Source organism: Sciurus vulgaris (genome assembly GCF_902686455.1).
Source record: "Sciurus vulgaris genome assembly, chromosome: 3".
Taxonomy (NCBI): domain Eukaryota; kingdom Metazoa; phylum Chordata; class Mammalia; order Rodentia; family Sciuridae; genus Sciurus; species Sciurus vulgaris.
Genome location: NC_136463.1, coordinates 167,089,813 through 167,112,052, shown reverse-complemented (window position 1 = coordinate 167,112,052; position 22,240 = coordinate 167,089,813). Strand labels below are relative to the sequence as shown.

Here is a 22,240-nt window from a genome sequence, read left to right as displayed (position 1 = left end):
TAATCACAAGGTAGAAAAAAAAAAAACTAAGTCTAGGTAAGAATGATCTCCACCTTAAGGTTACTGAAGAAATATCAGCCTTTTACTTTCCCTACCATTTCTGCCTATAAAATGAAGTTTAAATTTTCATGCTTATGAAAAGCAAATGAAGAGAATATGAAGTCATGTATTCCCTTCCTGATCAGGACTCCTTGAGTACAGAGTGAAAATAATGCAGGTCAACAGAGCTTTGGAGTTTTTACTTTTAGGTGTGTGTACCAGGGATTGAATCCAGGGGCACTTAACCACTGAACCACGTCCCCACCCTTTTTATTTTTTATTTTGAGACAAGATCTCATTAAGTTAGTTAGAGCCTTGCTAAATTGCTGAGGCTGGCTTTGAACTCAATCCTCATGCCTCAGCCTCCTGAGTTGCTGGGATTACAGGTATGCACTACTGTGCCTGGCAGAGATTTTACATTTTTTTTTTAAGGACAAAAAATGCTCACTAAAGATTCCTCTACCACCTCACACAGCATATGATTTAACAATACTGGGTAAGATGTGTGCACAATTAAGTGGATTTTGACTACAGCTATTTATTTTATATCTAAATAACTTCGATGTGACTTCCAAGATATGAAAGGTAGTCCATTGTTACATTTATTAATTCATTCAGAAATTCATGTAGTGGAGGCATAATTATGCCTTATGCTGTACCCAAATCCGGTGCTTGGCAATAGGGGTTCATCATTGAACTGAGGCCTCAATGGGTGTATATTCTGGTGGAGCGTCAGGAATTTGGATGATACAATCAACAAGTAAAATAATGTATTATCAATTAGTAATTAGTGAATTACTTAGTATATTTATTTCTATGAATAGGATAGAAATAAACCAGGAGAGGGGAAAGAGGGAATGCTGAGTGGTCCAGTTTTTAAGTGAGGTAGTAAGAGAAGAGTTTTCTGAGAAAGTAACAGTTGAGCCATGAGTTGGAAGTGGTGAAAGAAGGGGACATGCTGCTACGCGGGAGCAAAGTAATGGCAATGACAAAGCTCCTGAGCGGGACGTGCCATGCAGAAGCACTCTAGCAACAACATCAGAAGACACACTGCTGTCGCTGGAGTAGAGCAAGAGAGAGGAAGGAGGTGGGCTGTGAGCTTGGAGAAGGGGCAGGTGGGGTGGGAGAATGAGGCAGGCAAAACAGGGACTTGTAGCAACTCTAGAGTCCCCAGGTGGGACAGGGACCCACCAGAGAAGTGGTGCGTGATCCAGCTCAGCTCTGGAATGACCTCGGAGAACTCGTTGCCCCCTGATTAAGGGCTTCTGATCACTTTGAAGAAAAGTATTGAACTTTTGTTTTTGCTTTTAGAGTCCAAATCTAGACGCAAATGCGATGTGTGACACCATGGCTGTGACAGCAATGATCCAGTCGCACCTCCCAGAAGCCTACCTCAAGGAGGACATCGGAGGCGAGCTTGTTTATGTGCTCCCTCCCTTCAGCACCAAAGTCTCAGGAGCCTACCTGTCGCTCCTGAGAGCACTGGACCAGGGCATGGGCGACCTCAACATCGGGTGCTACGGTATTTCAGACACCACCGTAGAAGAGGTACGTGCGGATGTTTCTTTATTTCTTGAGGTTGTTTTAACTGAGAATAAATATATGCAAATATTAAAAAATGAAATAATATTTTAAAGTAAATGCTTCAGAAAAGCTTAAAATGACTTCTGTACTATTCTTAAGGAAGCCAGACTTAAACTGTCGCTTCAACCACAGAACACCTATCTTCCTACATACAAAACTATTCTCTTCAAGTCAGATGAGAAATATGTGTCTCAATAGATGTGATAAAACTTCACAATCAAAATTGAGCTTAGAAATTACAAGAGATATGTATGTTTTATGCTAATCAAGTGATGTGGCTTCTTTTTTCTAGGTCTTTCTGAACTTGACTAAGGAGTCACAAAAAAATAGTACTATGAGTCTTGAGCACCTAACTCAAAAGAAAATTGGGAATTCCAGTACCAATGGCATCTCCACTCCTGATGATTTATCTGTGAGCAGTAGCAACTTCACAGACAGAGACGGTAAAATCTAAAGTAGATATTTTCCTTAATTCCCATAAGTGAGAAAAATCACAGGACAAATTTTGATTTTTTTTTTAAATTTGACCTTTAAGTTTTATTTTAGGTTTGAAAATAAAATTGCCTGGGGAAAAACACAAGTTTCCTTTTTAATATACAAAAATTCATCAGAACAAACCCAATTCTCTATTTCAAAAATACTTTGAAAAATGAGGAAGAATGTCCTTGGTAGGATAGTGCTGGGTATTCCTTCTATTCATGGCAAGTGGTTTTCACTGCAGTTTCATATTTCTGCCTAACAAGTGAAGATCTTCTGGTAACTGGTGCTATCCATCAGTGGATAGGTTATCTTGTAAGGGAGTTCACGCCCAGTCATTAGACTATACCCGTGGAAGCAAAGTCATTGCAAAAAAGGGTGGGGGGAGAATCATCACTCTTTATAGCACCTCTCTGGAAAGCAAGCCTCACCCCCACCTTCCAGGTCTGAATCACTCAAGGACCAAGAAAAGGCTTTGAGGGGAAGATTTCTGAATTGACTAAGTTGGACTTGCTGGCTAAGTATCTGTAGTAGCAGGTTTTCCCCCTCAATTCTTTTATCTATGAAAAGCCATGTTTCTTGACATGATTTTGAGGGCTTGGATTCTTTTAAAAATAACTTTTATTGCCACTTAGTCTCTTTCTGACAGTTAATTTATACCTCTGGAAGCACTATTTACTTATGGAAGCATGTAGTAAAATGATATATAAATTATGGAGTAGTCATTTCAATAGTTTGCTTAAATTGGGAAAAATCTCTAGGAACAGAACTTTTAATTAAACATTTGCCTGTCTCTAAAACTCAGAAAAGATAATCTCTGATGTTTGTGTAATTCTGGAATTTGAGTCTCATTTGTCCTCTGACACATTCCTCGTTTATCATCTTTTGTGAAATATAATTGTAGAGTCCATGGAATTGAGGACTTTGATTAGACAGTGGTCATCTGCTTCAGGAAGTAAATGCTACATATTTGCCTCTGCATTTGTCTCATAATTTGAAACTATTCTTCAGTCAAAACGTTTCCCTCCTTGACATTATCTTTGAGAAAGCACATTTACTCCATTTGATACACCTGTAAGTCATCCACATGTAATTTCTCAAGAAACAGAAAAGCATACTAATTAACTCAAAATATTCAGCTACTTCTACAATTCCCTTCTGCAGAGATATGGGTTTGCATTTAAACTTGTTCACTCTATTTAATTGGAATTCATTTTAAATTAAGCAGCTTTGTATTTTTCCTTATCAGCTAAATGAAGATCATGATTTTTGTGCTGAGTAATTTGTGATGGAAAATTAAAAATATACACAGAGTTGACGAATACCACCATCTTATCACATGCAAAGGCATACTTGGTGGCAGGCATGGGAATGAGATGTTTGAGCCTATGTTTAGAGGCTGCGGGAAGTATTAGCCATAAGAACTCTGTGGAGGGAACAACAGTTTATGGTCCCCACAGCTGCCCTGACTCTCAGAAATCATAGAATTTTCTCAGCACCTAAAAAGCATTTCAAAGTGTGTTTGGGGTGGGGTAAGGAAGACATTCTTTTAAGTGAGGTGGTTTTTTTTTTTTTGAAACTCTATTGGTAAAAATGGAGTTTCAAAATGCCATAATCATTCCAAACTTCTAAAGAGAATACGATGAACAAGTGATTGGACTAGAATTATACTTCAGGAAAGAGGATTCCTTTTTTGTACACTTGGGGTGAATTCATTGGGCTTCACATTAGAATTAGAAACAATTGGACTTACAATCACTGAAATTACTATGCATATGTTTAAGACTATTTTCTTTCTAATGAATTGTAATTTTCAAAGTACTTTTATATATACTCTAGGAGACAGATATTGTCTGTCCTCAATTTGGGACTGGAGACCCAGGCTGACAAATGAATTGTTAAACCTCTAATCCAAATATTTAAAATAAAAGCTTTTCCTACCACATCACATCTTATCATCCATCCATAGTTTCTGCAGTAACCTTATTATTAGATTTATTAAGATTTCCCAGAACCGGGCTGGGGGTGGAGCTTAGCTCAGTGATAAAGTGCTTGCCTAGTACGTACTAGGCTCTGGGTTCAACCCTCAGCCCTGCAACAAAGGAAAAAACAAAGGAGCTCTTAGAACTATGTCAAATCTCTTTTCCTCAACCAGACAAAGTCCTGACAAGAGGAGAGAGGCTGGATGGTTTTGGACTGCTAATGAAGAAGATCCTAGCTATTCTCATAAAGAGGTTCCACCACACCCGCAGGAACTGGAAAGGCCTCATTGCCCAGGTTGTTCTTCCCATTGTCTTTGTGACCACTGCCATGGGCCTGGGCACGCTGAGAGATTCCAGCAACAGTTATCCAGAGATCCAGATCTCCCCCTCTCTCTATGGTACCCATGAACAGACCGCCTTCTATGCGTGAGTTTCTTTCCATAAACCAAAAAAAAAACATTTCCAAAATGCTTCTCAGGGTGTGGCTGGACCTTACTGGCTGCCATGGAAAGCAGGAACCTAAAGGACATAGAAGCCACAGTACCTGTTCTACTCAAAGAATGGACAGTTTGACTTACTACGATACGTTACTTCTGTTGCCATCAAAGCTTATTAAAATTTTTGCATTCATGTAAAAATAAAGTTACAAGTAGATAGGTATTTTAATGACTATCAAGAAATCCATGCTGTATGTGGCCTCCCAATCTGTTGTATTATACAGCACATAACATTTTATTGTTCTGACAAATTATGCAGAACATCAGAATTCTATATAATATAAAGTGACATGTACAACAGGCCATCCCTAAATTCCTGTAACTATTAGGAAAATGATAAGACATGTGCATATGTTTTCTAGTACCTTTTCCCCCTGGAGACAGAATTTCTTTAATTTCTAAGTAAATATAGTCTTATAGTTAGCATAATTTCATGTTTTCAAATTATTCATGAACATCAGTTTAATATGGGAGACTAGTGGAAGACCATGGATTTGATTCCATTTTTTAATATTGCAGGAATTCTCACCCAAGCACAAAAGGACTAGTCTCAGCAATGTGGGATTTCCCTGGCATTGACAATGTGTGTCTGAACGCCAGCGATTCGTAAGTGGTCCTTGCTCTTCTTCTTTCATTTGAAACAAACCCAGTTTATGCGTGTGCACATGTGTGTACACATGTTTGCATTATTTGGGAAGTGCTCTGATGGATATCTGTGTTTAACAGATTTTATTTATTTCCTTTAGTTTGATCCTAAGCTTTGCTGTATATCAAATGTTCATTACTATTTGTCTGCTCTTTTGTATACATACTTATATTTAAGAATCATGACCCTATGCATTTTTAATCCCATTCTATGGATGAAGAAACTGAGGCTCATGGGCACTGAGAAACTTGCCCAAAAATCTCCAAATAGTAAGATATGTAGCTAACCCTGAGTCCCAAGTCTTGACTCCCAGTTACCCCGTCCTTACACTATGTGATTTGTTTGTTTAAACTTTCAAGATAGTATATATGTCAGTCTGATCTTAGATTGTTATGCCAAAATATCCCCTTCCTGTTAGAAGAGAAAATGGAAGGAGCAAAGAGAATAAAGGGAATAAAAAACCTCATCCCACCAGAGTAAGACAATTTAATGTACTTTGATCCCAACACTGTTTAATTAATAAATGCTCTCCCTCAACTCCCCACCACAAAATGTCATCTCACTTAAAAATGGTAGTGAAATGCATAGTCCGAGTATGAAAAAATAGGTATATTGCACATAGGACTACACATCTGAACTTAATACCAAGTACTTCTTATATGTGTCTATGTAAATATGAGAACAGACACACACACGTTTCATTTTTATTTGCAGAAGGTGTTTAAAGAAAGACAATCTGGAAAGATGGAACACCAGTGGAGAACCTATTACTAATTTTGGTGTTTGTTCCTGCTCAGAAAATGTCCAGGTAAAATGGAATTTGGTATCAGCAAAGTAGAAAAAAGAAGGAAATAAATATCAAACCTTGAAAGATCTAGTCAGGTTACCAAGGAGTCAGTATAATTTCATTTTATGGAAGCTAGTAGCTCAGAGATATGGACCTGAGCAGCTCAAAAATATTGACTTTGAACTCCAAGTCACTGTTTTAAATCCAACTCAGGACAAAGTTCCAAAGGTAGAAAATTCTATGATGGTTTTTGTGGAAACCAACTAAAAATGAATTCCTGATCTCAGTTCAGTTCTAAATAGAAAGCTGTATGTTTCGCAGGACAAAATGAGACCATAACTGTTATATTTGAAAATACAGTGTGACTGCCACTGTACTGGTCAGTGGGGAAGTCAGTTATGGGTAGGTCTAGAGTGGAAGTCCATATATCTCCAAGCAACTCCTCCAGGAGGTGGGAAAAATCACTTCCTGAAAGAGGAAACATTACCCAACACGCCCTTACTCCCTCTATGTTCTATGGATACTGACTTTAGTTTTCCAAGCCTATCAATCCACCAAGCTTTTTTATTAATGCATCTTAATTATACAGAATAATGGGTTTCATTATGGTATATTTGTGTGTGCATAACATTTAATTCACCAAACTTTTAAGAGCATCAAGTTCACTAGAGAAGTTAAATATTTCTGATGTGATCACTACAAAATGCACACAGTTATCAAAATCAAACATTGTACTTCATAAGTTTGTACAATTAGTATGGTAATTTTTTAAATATTTTTAAAAATTTAAAAACATTGGTGGAAATAAGCCACTATTAATTCCTAAGGTTCACTATAATTTCAACTTTGTTACAGAAGCAGAATCTAGTGACATTTTCTTCAAAGTGATACATGTTTGTACCCTGAACTTGGTACCATATTAGATTGGCCATATTTTCGGTGACTACAACCCATTTTAGTGTTCTCATGCAAGATAGCCGCTAACAATAACAGCTGGGATCTGACAAGAGTCCCTTGAATATTTAAAAATGAGTCTTACATTTAGCATTCAGAGTTTTTTAATCCCTCATCTAATTAAGTTGATGCCTGAAATCTTCATTTCTTAAATTCACAGTAAAAGTCAACTAAGTTAATATTTAAACTTGCAACTGGGTAATTTTTATTAATCAAAAAACTTGATAGATTTTAAACATTTTTAACCTATTACATCAGTTTATTTTCAGTTGTTTAATAACGAAGTGTCACTTTGCATAATTGGAGCAGGGTACATCAGACATACATTATGGATAAAGTCAAGTCCTAAGATTTAAAAAAAATTTTTTTCAGATATTAATAGACATTTATTTTATTCTTTTTTTAAATTTATGTGTGGTCCTGAGAATTGAACCCAGTGCCTCACACATGCTAGGCAGTGCTCTACCACTGAACCACAACCCCAGCCCAAGTCCTAAGATTTTTTGAAAGAAGAGGGTTAAGAAGGAAATCCACACGGTAGAAGACGATATTGTGTGTTGTATCAACATGCAATAAGGACTTACATCCTGAAAAAGTATAACACAAATCAGCAGAAAAAAGATTAGATAATAGAAATTTTTTTGTAAAAATACAGAAAGAGACATTATACAAAAAGAATATCCAAATGGCCAATAAATATGTGAACAGGTAATCATCAGGGAAATACAAATTAAAACCACAAAGCAATACCACTCCACATTCACCAAGATGGCTAAAATGAAGAAGGAAAATTCCAAGTGTTGACAAAGATACACTCATATTCTGCTGATGTCAATTTGCTGTGTGCAAATACTTTTTAAACTATTTGATGATACATAATGGTGTGGAAAATATGCATGCCCTGTGGGACTTGCAATTTCACATCTATTATATTCCCATCAGAAATGAGAGTAGACTGGAAGTGATAGCACATGCTTGTAATACCAGCAGCTCAGGACGCTGAGGCAGGATGATCACAAGTTCAAATCTAACCTCAGCAATTTACCAAGGACCTAAGCAACTTAGTGAGACCATGTCTCAAAATTAAAAAAAAAAAAAAAAAGTAGAAAAGGGCTGGAAATGAGGCTTAGTGGTTTAACACTCCAGGTCTCACTAAGTTGCTTAGGGCCTCACTAAATTGCTGAGGCTAGCCTTGAACTTGGAATCCTCTTGTCTCAGACTCTGGAGCTGCTGGGATTATAGATGTGCACACTAAAAATTCACTTTGTGAATTTTTTAGAGAATCTTGTGTCTTCTTAAAGTTTACTATTATTCTCCAAAAACATTGTCTTGGCAGCACAGTGAAAGAAATATCAAATATTTGTTAACTTCTGCTCTTCTTGACTTTTACAAACTAAGTCCTAAACACATATATATGCTCTACATTGATGATAACTATTTATGCTAAATTCCTGGCCATAGGCAAGACATTCTTTAGAGTCAAAGGGCAGTTTTATCACACTCCACCAGTTGCAATGATAGACAAAATCAGGAGACTAAAACTCCTTGACATCATCTACTTAATTTGCATAGCACAAGCCAGAAAGAACCTAATTTTAATTTTTTTTTCCAGGAATGTCCTAAATTTAACTATTCTCCACCTCATAGAAGAACTTATTCTTCTCAAGTAATTTATAATCTCACTGGGCACCACATGGAAAATTATCTTATATCGACTGCCAATCAGTTTGTCCAAAAGAGGTAAAATACTCTATACTGTATTTATTGCTTACTAATTTAATGGTAACTGACTTCTAAACTTGAGACAATAGAGATGATAGTTGCAAATTTCTATTGATGATTTACACGGGTAAGTTCTTAGTGTTGTCTAAACAGTCTCATGTATTAAAACAAGTAATGTCTCTAAGATTAATTTGAGTAAACTGAAAAGCATTGGCTGTTTTAGACTTCAAAAATGTAGGTAAACTTGTTTATTGTTTTCCTTGAAGGAAAAGAGAAGTTATTGAGTGGATCATGCCTATTGGGAATGTTTGAAAGCATGACTTTTGATAACAGTTGGCCTTAGTTCAAATAAGATATCTCAAAACTTAGAGTGTATCTGTGAGTGGACAAAGTGTCCCCGTGTTTAGCAAGGCCACATACTTAAGCTGCGTAAGCATTTACCAAGGACAGAAAGTTCTTGAGCTTGAACTCACTACCATGTTCTCCTTTCCTCCTCCATCCCTCTCCTCTTTTGCTGCTAAAGATACAAAAATGACTAACATTCACTGTAAAATAATTTTAAACTACAGATAAGCAAAAAGAAGAAAAACAGTATTTCTCCATGTAGATATAACCACTAATTCCCATTCTGATGTATATCCTTCCAGAAACGTTAAGACACAGTTATCCATGTAAATATTTTCAGGTTTTATTATGAACAAGAAAATATTTTTATTTTCTGTATTTGAATATTTTAGAAGAAAATTATTTATTATAAATGAAATGGGTTTATTATAATCAAACCGTTCTAAAACCTGCCTTTTAAGATTATTCAAATCAAGTGAGTTGCATTGCATCATTATTTATTTAAGTGGACCCTAATCTGGTGGGCAACCAAATTTGTCTACACTTGAAATTGTTAAAAAAAAAAAAAAAAAAAATTTTTTTGTTTCTAGGAGACTGTGAATTGTCAAGTAGTTAAATTAATCCAACTGACCTTCAAACATGTAAAATAAAAAAAAAAAAAAAACACCACCAGAGAATAAGCTAGGGAGAAAAAGTTTGGAGTAGAGAAGAAATTGGGTCACTTGAAAAAAGATAACTAATGTTTTGTTGCTTTATTACTAATTCCCTAAAAATTATATTTAAGCACCAAAATTAAGATTTTGAGATGGTGCATGGTTCAGTTAAGATGGAGGAATCAATTGGAATTGATTGGATTACTGCCTCTCATTTTTAGAACTGCACATATGCAATTGTTTAGAAGGACTTTCTACCTTTACTTATAATGTACACTTGAGACTAAAATATGATAAAAGGAATCAATAAAATGCAAAATATGTCAGGCAGCATTTGCTTCATACTGGAAATATGTTCCTAATGGAAAGAAAAAAAAATCAATCTCCTATGTAAGTAATTGAGATCAACTTACGAAGATTTTATCCAGTGAAACAAGTATAACTGTTATTACCCTTTGTAGATATGGAGGTTGGAGTTTTGGACTGCGTTTGACTAATGACCTTCGTTTTGATATAACAGCAGTTCCTGCCAATAGAACACTTGCTAAGGTAAATTATGGTCTTTCTTCTAGGATCTCATACAAATATAGACGCGAAATTGGCACATTTAAACATTTTTATGAGGTAAAAACTAAACGTGTACGATTAATTGGTATTTTGCATATCCTATAGCACAGTAATTTCAATCTGTATATGTACCCTAGGGAAACATGAACACATAAGGACCAGGAGTCAGGGACAAAACTGGGTGTAGGAGTATTTCTAATAATAGCCAAAACCACAACCACAATGCCCACATGCAATAGAATTTAGAAATACGTAGTTTCAATTCCATTCAACGAAACATTCAGCAATGGAAGTGAAAATACCCAGCTTCATATTGCGAGCAGGCTTAAACTCCCAAACATCATTCATACGCAACAGACAAAAAGTTAAATATAGACTATGACAGCCTTTACCACAAACTTTAAGAGTGGGAGAAACTCAACCATATTGTTCCAGAGAAAGAGAGAGGATTGTGAATTGGAAGGACACAGAGGTTTGGGGAAAAGGAGTTCTGACCACAAGAAAATTTTATTTTCCATCCCATGTGATGGTGTAACAATTATGCTCCCTCTGTAATTTTTTATTCCTCTATACATTAATTTTTATGTATTTCTCTCTACATACATTTTTCTTTACATGCACATATGTATGTATGTATGTTTAGCCTTACTTCTTAGTGAAGCTGGAAACTTAACAGAATTTGATGAAGATAAATAATCACGTTGACGTTTTTTTCTTCCAGATCATAACTATGCTTTGTCCCAGGTAGGCACCGAATTAGACACATATGGTTACCCTTATGATCATTGATGATCATAGGGATTTTAAATTATCCTTCCCCTATTTCTCATTTGGTAGTAAGAGACATATACAGTCCTGGAGGAAGTGGGGAAACTAATATTCATTTAGTGACCATTATATGCCAAGCATTAGTATCGCCTTTCATCCAAACTACCTAATTTCCTCCTCACAAAATCCCTATGAGATATGTATTATAGGACCTATATGAGCAGATTTTCACAAGTTAATGTAGAAAATAGTAATGCTAGGGATTTCAGTGTCCTCTCCCATTTTCTTCCTCCCAATTCCCTCTCCACACACAAATATTCTTGCTTAAACAAGGGAGTTTCTAAGATGAAATAATTTCTCTCTAAATCAAATTTGTAATTTTGAAATATCAATTGGATTTGAATTGAAGTACACCAGTATTTTAAACTCTTCTGTTTTTGATGTAGAAGATCAAGTTACTCACTGTCTTGTGGGTTATAACTAGGAATAGAAAGTTAATAATGAGATTTCAAGGTTGTCAATCTTGTCACTAAGGACCCTGTACTTGAATATGTGTTTTCTTTCTTTCTCTATCCTGGTTTGTATGTCATTTGTTTCCACTACTATTCTTTTTTTTTTTTCTTTTTTTTTTTTTTTTTTTTTGATTCGTGACATTTTATTTTTTTTTCTTTTTTCTTTTTTTATTTTTACAGATTGCATTTTGATTCATTGTACACAAATGGGGTACAACTTTACATTTCTATGGTTGTGCACAATGTAGATTCACACCATTCATGTAATCACACATGTACATAGGGTAATAATGTCTGTCTCAATCCACTATTTACTACTATTCTTAAGAATCAGAATACGATAATTCAAGTAGTATTCACCATGGATCACCTTGGATCTGCCACAGAGATGGAGAAACCAATGATTTCTCTAGTTTATTTCAAGATCTAGAAAAGATTCAAGATCACGATTTCATGATAACAGAAAAGATCTAGAATAACGAATAGCTTTGTGTGTCGCTCAGAACAACTCTCTTTCTAACCTCTGCCCATCTTTAAGTTGGAAATATATGGGTCTGTGATCAACACTCTGGGGGGATAGCTCATAATCTGCTAAAATGAAATAAATTATTGGGAAATTGGTGCTTGCTCTTTAAATATGAACAAGCTAGCCTGTCAGATGTTAAGGTAGCCTGATTTATGTGAATACATTATTGATCTTGCCTTCTTTTAAAATTTAACAGGTGTGGTATGATCCAGAAGGCTATCATTCCCTTCCAGCTTACCTCAACAGCCTGAATAATTTCCTCCTTCGAGTTAACATGTCGAACTATGATGCTGCCCGGCATGGTAAAGTTACTTACACAAAGGCATCTCGTGTTGCAACTTTTGTTACTCTCCCTGTAAAAACGCACATTATATCTCTTTCCTCCTAGTAGCTGGTATTTTATGGCATCTAAATCACAGGTCTTTAAAAGGAATTTGGAAGTAGTAACTCCTGCCAGATGGAACATTCTGGATAATTCCCTTAACTTCAGGTTAATTTAGTTCCCTCATTTATCAACTCAGGATAATAACTCCGAGTTCATGCTCATGTCTTCACTCGTACCTAGAAGATATATCTCATAGGAAAATATTTTTAAATTACTTACTTACCTATACGTCACACTTTTTAAACAATTAACATTTATAAATACTATTGACAAATCTAAACATGAAGATGAAACTTTTAAACTAAAATGCTCTACACCTACCCAGACTACTACCACCAATTGATCATTTGCCATATGATACATGCTTTATATGAAATATTGCTGATCCTTTCAACACCCTTCAGGGTGATATTATTGCTCCCAGAAGTGGAATTTCAGTCCAAGACTGTCTACCTCCTGTTTGTTCATTTTCCTAATACTCCTATGTTAGCTGCGTTAGTCAACTTTTTGTCACTATGTCCAAAATACCTGACAAGAACAACTGAGAGGAGGAAAGATTTATTTTGACTCATGGTTTCAGATGATTCAGTTCATGGTCTGCAGTTTCTGAGACAGAAACATCATGGTGGAAGGGCATGGCAGAGAAAAGCTGCTCAGCTCGCAGCAGCTGAGAAGGAGAGAAAGAGGATGGTACCAGAAACAAGATAAACCTTTCCACCCCACACTCCCAGTGATCTGCAACTAGGTCCCACCTCCCAGTGGTCCATTCAGATTATCAATCCACCAAGTGGATTAATGCACTGATAAACTCAAAGTCCTCATGATCCAATCATTTCCTAAAGCCCCACCTTTGAACATTGCTGTGCTGGGGAGCAATCCTTTAAGTACATGAGTCTTTGGGGTCATTCCAGATCCACACTTTAACTCCGGACTGCTTCTCTGGACTCAGGTCTACTTCAGCTGGGTTTCCCAAAAGGCTCCCACGTAGTTTTTAGAATTGTGTTGGAACTTAAAGAAATTGATTTATTTCTTTTCTAATTCAATTACTGTTCATTGGACCATTTCACTTTCTTGAGTCTTGCTCAAATTATTTTTCCATGTTGATCTTTAAAAAAAGTAATAATTAAAAAGATAGACAAAATTTAAGTAACACATTTGCTGACCAAGATGAAGCCTAATAAATAGCCTATTAAGTAGGAAAAAAGACACAAACTATCTTTGAGAAATGCCGACTCCTCCCTTTCTTTCATTTCCCTACTGTTGGGCATAATAGTGCCTGCCAGGTGGACTGGTGATTGTAGAAGTAAACCATAGCATCAAACAGTCATCCCAGCAACAGAACCATCAAGAGTCTTCATTACAGAGAGAACAGTATTTTTTTCCCCAACTGCTATGGCATTTTCCTAGCAGGAAGAACCATAAAGAAAATAAAAAGATTGATAGTCCTTATATCTAGAGCATCAATAAAGGGCATGGTCAAAAGAGGTAAATTAAATGAAATGGTGGCTACTAAGGTTTGAAGTCAAGTTGAAAACTTGACTTTCAGTGGGGTGTTTCGTTCAGAGCAAAAGACATGTATTGTGACAGATAATGAAAGCATAACAGCCAAAAAAATGACTTGGGGAAAGTGTCACAAAACTAGAGTGAATAAGAGGACCTCCGTGGGGTTAGCTTTATGAAAGTGGTATTCTGGTTTCCTTTATAATTAGAGTTTTTCACTTAGACGGAGATAATCCAAGCCTCTCTAGACTCCAGTGATCTTCTATAGTTCCTACATTATATTTTAAGTTACAGTACATAAAAAGTAAGAATTCTAGAACATAAACTTTATATTGATCCTAAACTGAAATTTATTTTTTTTATTTAAAAGTAAGTTTTAGCTTGAGTTATAAAGAGGTTAGTAGTAGTCTGCCTTCTATTTCTTATTAATTTTTCTTATTTAGATACATGAAAGTGGTAGTTTTCTGCTCTCTCTGAAATGGTTTTATTTCTTTAAAACAAGAAATCTGTATCACCCTGAAATACTTTTGTCATTTTGTAATGTATGGATGGAGCCTCCCATGGTAGTAGTACTTGTCTTTAAAAGTGAACCCAATTATTCTCTCACCACCTCCCCCTAACATATTACAAGTTTGAAGAAATCTTTGCTAGGTTCTGCATGAATTGGGATTTTATTTTAACTGTAAAATTGATTTTTTTAAATTCTACCATGCTAATAAAAATCTTTTAATTAGCTTTCCTTTGCAATGTTAATATCTATTATATTCGTGTGGTTCCCTCTAGTGGTTAATTTTGCATGAAAATTCTGTCATTCTTCCCAAAGAGCATGGGTTTGTTTGTTTTCCCTGACAAATATCTAGCTGAACTCTCTTTGTCAGAAGCACTAACAGTTGCCCCTACCACGCCAGTGCCTAGTCTTACCCTCTGTTGCATTAGCAGCAATGACACGGGAACATCTCATTTTAGCTTTGCATCTGTGGACACAGCATAGAATGCTGCCTTCTTTTTCTAAAATATTTTCCCTCCTCATTTTTTAATTGGTGCATAATAGTTGTATATAATGGTGGGATTTGTTGTTACATATTCGTACATGCACACAACATACAACATGATTTTGTCAATTTCACTCCCTAGCACTTTCCGCCTCCCTCCTCTCTTTCCCCCCCCTGGTTCCTTTCCTCGACTCTACGGATCTCCCTTGACTTTTCCTGTGATCAGTCCCCAACACACACCTTTCTTTTCCTTTTCCTGTATAGCTTCCACATGAGAGAAAACATTTGACCCTTGACTTTCTGAGTTTGGCTTATTTTGCTTAACATAATGGTCTCTAGTTCCATCCATCTTCCTGAAGATGACATAATTTTATTTTTCTTTATGGCCAAATAAAACTCCATTTGTGTGTATGTGTGTGTACCACACTTATTTATCATTTACACACACACATATATATGTATATGTATGATATATATATATATATATATATATATATATATATATATAATGTGTATGTATCACATTTTCTTTATCCATTCTTGATCCCTTGATGGACACCTAGACTGGTTCCATAGTTGGGCTGTTGAGAATTTTGCTGCTATACACATGGGTATGCACGTATCACTATAGTATGATGACTTTAATTCTTTAGGATAAATACCAAGGATTAGTATAGTGGTTCCATGTCTAGCCTTTTGAAGAACTATTTTTCATAGTGGATGTACTAATTTACAGTCCAATCAACAGTGTAAAAGTGTTCCTCTTTTCCCACGCCCTCTCCAGCATTTTTATTGTTTGTATTCTTGAAGACTGCCATTCTGACTGGTGTGAAATGAAGTCTCAGTATAGTTTTGGTTTGCATTTCCCTAATTGCTAATGATATTGAACATTTCTTCACCTCTTTATTGGCCATTCATATTTCTTCTTTTGAGAAGTGTCTATTTATTTGCTCACTTTTAAATTGGGTTATTTAGGGGGGTTTTAGTGTTTTTTGAGTTCTTTATATATTCTAGATATTAATCCTCTGTCAGAACACAGCAAACATCTTCTCCCATTCTGCAGATTTTCTCTTCACATTCTTTTTTTTTAATCATAAATTTACATAGGGCAACGTTGCTTGATTCATTCTGTTATTTTTTTTCCCTTCCCCACCACCCCTCCCACCACTCTTTTCCCTCTATACAGTCCTTCCTTCCTCCATTCTTACCACCCTCCTTATCCCTAACCCTAAACCTAACCCTAACCCTAACGCTAAACCCTCCTACCCCCCATTATATGTCCTCATCAGCTTATCAGCGAGATCATTCATCCTTTAGTTTTTTGAGATTGGCTTATCTCACTTAGCATGATATTCTCCAATTTCATCCATTTGCCTGCAAATGCCATAATTTTATCATACTTTATGGCTGAGTAATATTCCATTGTATATATATGCCACAGTTTCTTTATCCATTCATCAACTGAAGAGCATCTAGGTTGGTTCCACATTCTGGCTATGGTGAATTGAGCAGCTATGAACATTGATGTGGCTGTATCTCTGTAGTATGCTGATTTTAAGTCCTTTGGGTATAGGCCAAGGAGTGGGATAGCTGGGTCAAATGGTGGGTCCATTCCAAGCTTTCTGAGGAATCTCCATACTGCTTTCCAGAGTAGCTGCACTAGTTTGCAACCCCACCAGCAATGTATGAGTGTACCTTTTTCCCCACATCCTCACCAATACCTATTGTTGCTTGTGTTCTTGATAATCGCCATTCTAATTGGGGTGAGATGAAATCTTAGGGTAGTTTTGATTTGCATTTCTCTTATTACTAGAGATGTTGAACATTTTTTCATATATCTGTCGATTGCTTGTACATCTTCTTCTGTGAAGTGTCTGTTCATTTCCTTAGCCCATTTGTTGATTGCATTATTTGTCTTCTTGGTGTAAAGTTTTTTGAGTTCTTTATAGATTCTGGAAATTAGCGCTCTATCTGAAATATGAGAGGCAAAGATATTCTCCCACTCTGTAGGCTCTCTCTTCACATTACTGATAGTTTCCTTTGCTGAGAGAAAGCTTTTTAGTTTGAATCTATCCCAGTTGTTGATTCTTGCTTTTATTTCTTGGACTATGGGAGTCCAGTTAAGGAAGTCTGATCCTAAGCCAACAAGTTGAAGGTTTGGACCTACTTTTTCTTCAATAAGATGCAGGGTCTCTGGTCTGATTCTGATGTCCTTGATCCATTTTGAGTTGAGTTTTGTGCAGGGTGAGAGATAGGGGTTAATTTCATTCTGTTGCATATGGTTTTCCAGTTTTCCCAACACCATTTGTTGAAGAGGCTATCTTTTCTCCATTGCATATTTTTGGCACCTTTGTCTAGTATGAGAAAATTGTATTTATTTGGGTTTGTGTCCATGTCCTCTATTCTGTACCATTGATCTACCTGTCTATTTTGGTACCAATACCATGCCGTTTTTGTTATTATTGCTTTGTAATAGAGTTGAAGATCTGGTATTGCGATACCCCCTGCTTCGCTCTTTCTACTGAGGATTGCTTTAGCTATTCTTGGTTTCTTATTCTTGCAGATGAATTTCATAATTGCTTGCTCTATTTCTGTAAGGTACATCATTGGGATTTTAATTGGAATTGCATTGAATCTGTACAGCACTTTAGGTAGTATGGCCATTTTGACAATATTAATTCTGCCTATCCAAGAACATGGGAGATCTTTCCATCTCCTAAGGTTTTCTTTAATTTCTTTCTTTAGTGTTCTGTAGTTCTCATTGTAGAGGTCTTTCACCTCTTTTGTGAGATTGATTCCCAAGTATTTTATTTTTTTCGAGGCTATTTTGAATGGGGTAGTTTTCCTAATTTCTCTTTCTGAAGATTCATTACTTATGTATAAAAATGCATTGGATTTATGAGCATTGATCTTGTAACCTGCTACTTTACTGAATTCACTTATGAATTCTAAGAGTCTTCTGGTGGAATTTCCAGGTTCCTCTAAATATATAATCATGTCATCAGCGAACACGGATAGTTTGAGTTCCTCTTTTCCAATTCTTTTCCCTTTAATTTCTTTGGTTTGTCTAATTGCTCTGGCTAGGGTCTCAAGAACGATGTTGAATAGAAGTGGTGAAAGAGGGCATCCCTGCCTTGTTCCAGTTTTTAGGGGAACGCTTTCAGTTTTTCACCATTTAGAATGATATTGGCCATGGGCTTAGTGTAGATGGCCTTTACAATGTTAAGGAATGTTCCCACTAACCCAATTTTTTCTAGTGTTTTGAGCATGAAGGGGTGCTGTATTTTATCAAATGCTTTTTCTGCATCTATTGAAATAATCATGTGATTCTTAACTTTTAGTCTGTTGAATGACATTTACTGATTTCTGGATGTTGAACCAACCTTGCATCCCTGGGATAAAACCCACTTGATCGTGGTGCACTATCTTTTTAATATTTTTAATATTTTTAATATTTTTGTATGCGATTTGCTAAAATTTTGTTGAGAATTTTTGCATCAATGTTCATTAAGGATATTGGTCTGAAATTTTCTTTCTTCGATGTGTCTCTGTCTGCTTTAGGTGTCAGGTTGATATTGGCTTCATAGAATGAGTTTGGGAGGGTTCCCTCCTCTTCTATTTTATGGAATATTTTGAGAAGTATTGGAATGAGCTCCTCTTTAAAGGTTTTGTAGAACTCGGCTGAGAACCCATCTGGTCCCGGACTTTTCTTTGTTGGTAGGCTTTTGATGACCTCTTCTACTTCATTGCTTGAAATTGATTTATTTAAGTTGTGTATGTCATCCTGGTTCAGTTTAGGTAATTCATATGTCTCTGGAAACTTGTTGATGTCTTCGAGGTTTTCTGTTTTGGTGGAGTATAGATTTTCAAAATAGCTTCTAATTATGTTTTGTATTTCACTGGTGTCTGTTGTGATATTTCCTTGTTCATTCCGAATTTTAGTAATTTGAGTTTTCTCCCTCTTTCTCTTTGTTAGTGTGGCTAAGCGTTTATCAATTTTGTTTATTTTTTCAAAGAACCAACTATTTATTTTGTTAATTTTTCTGATTGTTTCTTTTGTTTCAATTTCATTGATTTCAGCTCTGATTTTAACTATTTTCCTGTCTTCTACTACTTTTGGTGTTGGTCTGCTCTTATTTTTCTAGGGCTTTGAGCTGTAGTGTTAAATTGTTTATTTGTTGATTTCTACTTCTTTTGTTGAATGCACCCCTTGAAATAAATCTTCCTCTAAGTACTGCTTTCATAGCATCCCAGAGATTTTGATATGATGTGTCTTTGTTCTCATTTACTTCTAAGAATTTTTTAATTTCCCTCCTGATGTCTTCTTTTATCCATTCATCATATAATAGTGTATTATTTAATCTCCAAGTATTGGAGAAGTTTCTGTTTTTTATTCTGTCATTTATTTCTAATTTCAATCCATTATGATCTGATAGAATACAAGGTAGTACCTCTCTCTTCTTGTATTTGCTAACAGTAGCTTTGTGGCATAAAACATGGTCTATTTTAGAGAAGGATCCATGTACTGCTGAGAAGAAAGTGTATTCATTCTTTGTTGGATGGTATATTCTATATAAGTCGATTAAGTCTAAATTGTTGATTGTGTTATTGAGATCTATGGTTTCTTTATTCAATTTTTGTTTGGACGATCTATCCAGCTGTGAGAGAGGTGTGTTAAAATCACCTAGTATTATTGTGTTGTGGTCTATTTGATTTCTGAAATTGAGAAGGATTTGTTTGACATACATGGATGAGCCACTGTTTGGGGCATAGATATTTATGATTGTTATGTCTTGCTGATTTATGCTTTCCTTAAGCAGTATGTAATGTCCTTCTTTATCCCTTCTGACTAGTTTTGGCTTGAAGTCCACATTATCTGAAATGAGGATGGATACTCCAGCTTTTTTGCTGTGTCCGTGTGCATGGTATACTTTTTCCCATCCTTTCACCTTTAGTCTGTGGGTATTTCTTTCTATGAGATGAGTCTCTTGCAGGCAGCATATTGTTGGATTTTTCTTTTTAATCCAATCTGCCAGTCTATGTCTTTTGATTGATGAGTTCAGGCCATTAACATTCAGGGTTATTATTGTGATTTGATTTGTATTCCCAGTCATTTGACTCATTTTTGTTTTTTGACATGATTTGGTTTCTCCTTTATTTGGCTATTCCTTTAGGCTAGTTCCTCCCATTGCTGATTTGCATCGTTGTTTTTCATCTCTTCCTCATGGAATATTTTGCCGACAATGTTCTGTAATACCAGCTTTCTTTTTGTAAATTCCTTTAGCTTTTGTTTATCATGGAAGGATCTTATTTCATTGTCAAATCTTAAAGTAAGTTTTGCTGGGTATAAGATTCTTGGTTGGCATCCATTTTCTTTCAGGGCTTGAAAAATGTTCCAGGCCCTTCTAGCTTTTAGGGTCTGGATTGAAAAATCTGCTGATATTCTTATTGGTTTCCCCCGACTGTAATTTGATTCTTTTCTCCCGTGGCCTTTAAAATTCTGTCTTTATTTTGTATGTTAGGTATTTTCATAATAATGTGCCTTGGTGTGGGTCTGTTGTAATTTTGTATATTTGGAGTCCTATAAGCCTCTTGTACTTGATTTTCCATTTCATTCTTCAGATTTGGGAAATTTTCTGATATTATTTCATTGAATAGATTGTTCGTTCCTTTGGTTTATTTCTCTAAGCCTTCCTCCATCCCAATAATTCTTAAATTTGGCCTTTTCATGATATCCCATAATTCTTGTAGATTCTGTTCATGATTTCTTACCATCTTTTCTGTTTGGTCAACTTTGTTTTCAAGATTAAATATTTTGTCTTCAATATCTGAGGTTCTTTCTTCCAGGTGTTCTATCCTATTGGTTATGCTTTCTATGGAGTTTTTAACTTGGTTTATTGTTTCCTTCATTTCAAGGATTTCTGTTTGTTTTTTTTTTCATCTCTAACTCTTTATTGAAATGATCTCTTGCTTCCCGTATTTGCTCTTTTAACTGTTGATTGGTGCAATCATTTAATGCCTGCATTTGCTCTTTCATCTCCTCCTTCCATGCCTGCATTTGCTCTTTCATCTCCTCGTTTGCTTCCCTGATTGTTTTAATTATGTACATTCTGAACTCCCTTTCTGACATTTCTTCTGCTGTGCTGTCATTGGGTTTTATTGATATAGTATCTAGGTTTGTTTGGGGCACTTTCTTCCCTTGTTTTCTCATATTGGTCAGATGTCAGTGGGACTCTGCGATATTGCAGATTTCCTGTATTGGCTTATAGTGTCCCTGTAGATTTCCAGTGTATCACCTCCCAGCCTTCAGTAGCATGAAGTCTTGGGGTAACTTGGTAATGCAGTGCTTCCGAAGAAAGCTGTCCCTAGCCCGCTACTGGTTCCAGGGAGAGAGACCTGAAGAGGTCTCTGGCTGCCCTGCCCTGGTCCCAGAGGCTGCTTGCGGGTTGGAGGTCTCCACTGGCTTGGGGACTTGTGACTGGCTCTGGTAGAAAGGCTCTCACTGGGCGGTCTGCTCCAAGAAGCTAGCCTAGAAAGGTGCTTCCTGCCGGAGGGAGCCGGACTGCTTGGGGAAGTCCCTGGCTGCCCTGTCCTGGTCTCTGAAGCAACCTTTTGGTGGGCCGGAGCTCGCTGCATACTGGCTCAGGGACTTGGAGCTGGTTCTGTGCAGAAAGGCTCTCACTGGGGGGCCTGCTCCGAGAAGTTGGAGAATCTGACCCTGTGGAAGGAGCCCACTGCCAGAGTGCTCAGAGCTGTCTGGGGGAGACTCTAGCTGCCCTGTCCTCCTCTAATAAGTCACCCGAATCCAGGCCTGCTGCCTGGGCCGAGCTTCAGCAGGTGGGGGAGACTCACCCCGTGTTTCTATTTTAGTCCATCTCTCTCAATGCCTCCCCTTCTTGAATCCTGGGTTCTGGAGCGACTGGAGATGCAGTCACCCTCTAGTCCCCCATCTTGGATCGCCCCATGAAAAAGCCTGCGGCCGGCAGGTGCAGGTCTGCCTGGAGAGATCTCTGGCTGCCCTGCCCTGGTCCCAGAGGCTGCTTGCAGGTCGGAGGTCTCCATTGCCTTGGGGACTTGTGGCTGGCTCTGTGTAGAAAGGCTCTCACTGGGCGGCCTGCTCCGAGAAGCTAGCCTAGAAAGGCGTTTCCCACCGGATGGAGCCGGTCTGCTTGGGGAAGTCCCTGGCTGCCCTGTCCTGGTCTCTGAAGCAACCTGTGGGTGGGCCAGAGCTCACCGCATGCTGGCTCAGGGACTTGGAGCTGGTTCTGTGCAGAAAGGTTCTCACTCCACATTCTTAATTGTTT

The 22,240-nt window shown here is 36.8% G+C and overlaps 1 protein-coding gene across 1 annotated transcript in view; it reads left to right on the top strand.

Annotated features, from left to right (window-relative positions):
• ABCA12 (ATP binding cassette subfamily A member 12) overlaps positions 1-22,240 on the top strand; it is a 170,972-nt gene that overhangs the window by 126,942 nt on the left and 21,790 nt on the right. Inside the window, exons 32-39 of the mRNA XM_079132508.1 lie at positions 1,351-1,587; positions 1,916-2,066; positions 4,256-4,508; positions 5,099-5,185; positions 5,940-6,033; positions 8,579-8,706; positions 10,148-10,235; positions 12,256-12,361. Coding sequence (XP_078988634.1) covers positions 1,351-1,587; positions 1,916-2,066; positions 4,256-4,508; positions 5,099-5,185; positions 5,940-6,033; positions 8,579-8,706; positions 10,148-10,235; positions 12,256-12,361 — 1,144 coding nt within the window. The remainder of the gene's footprint in view (positions 1-1,350; positions 1,588-1,915; positions 2,067-4,255; positions 4,509-5,098; positions 5,186-5,939; positions 6,034-8,578; positions 8,707-10,147; positions 10,236-12,255; positions 12,362-22,240) is intronic.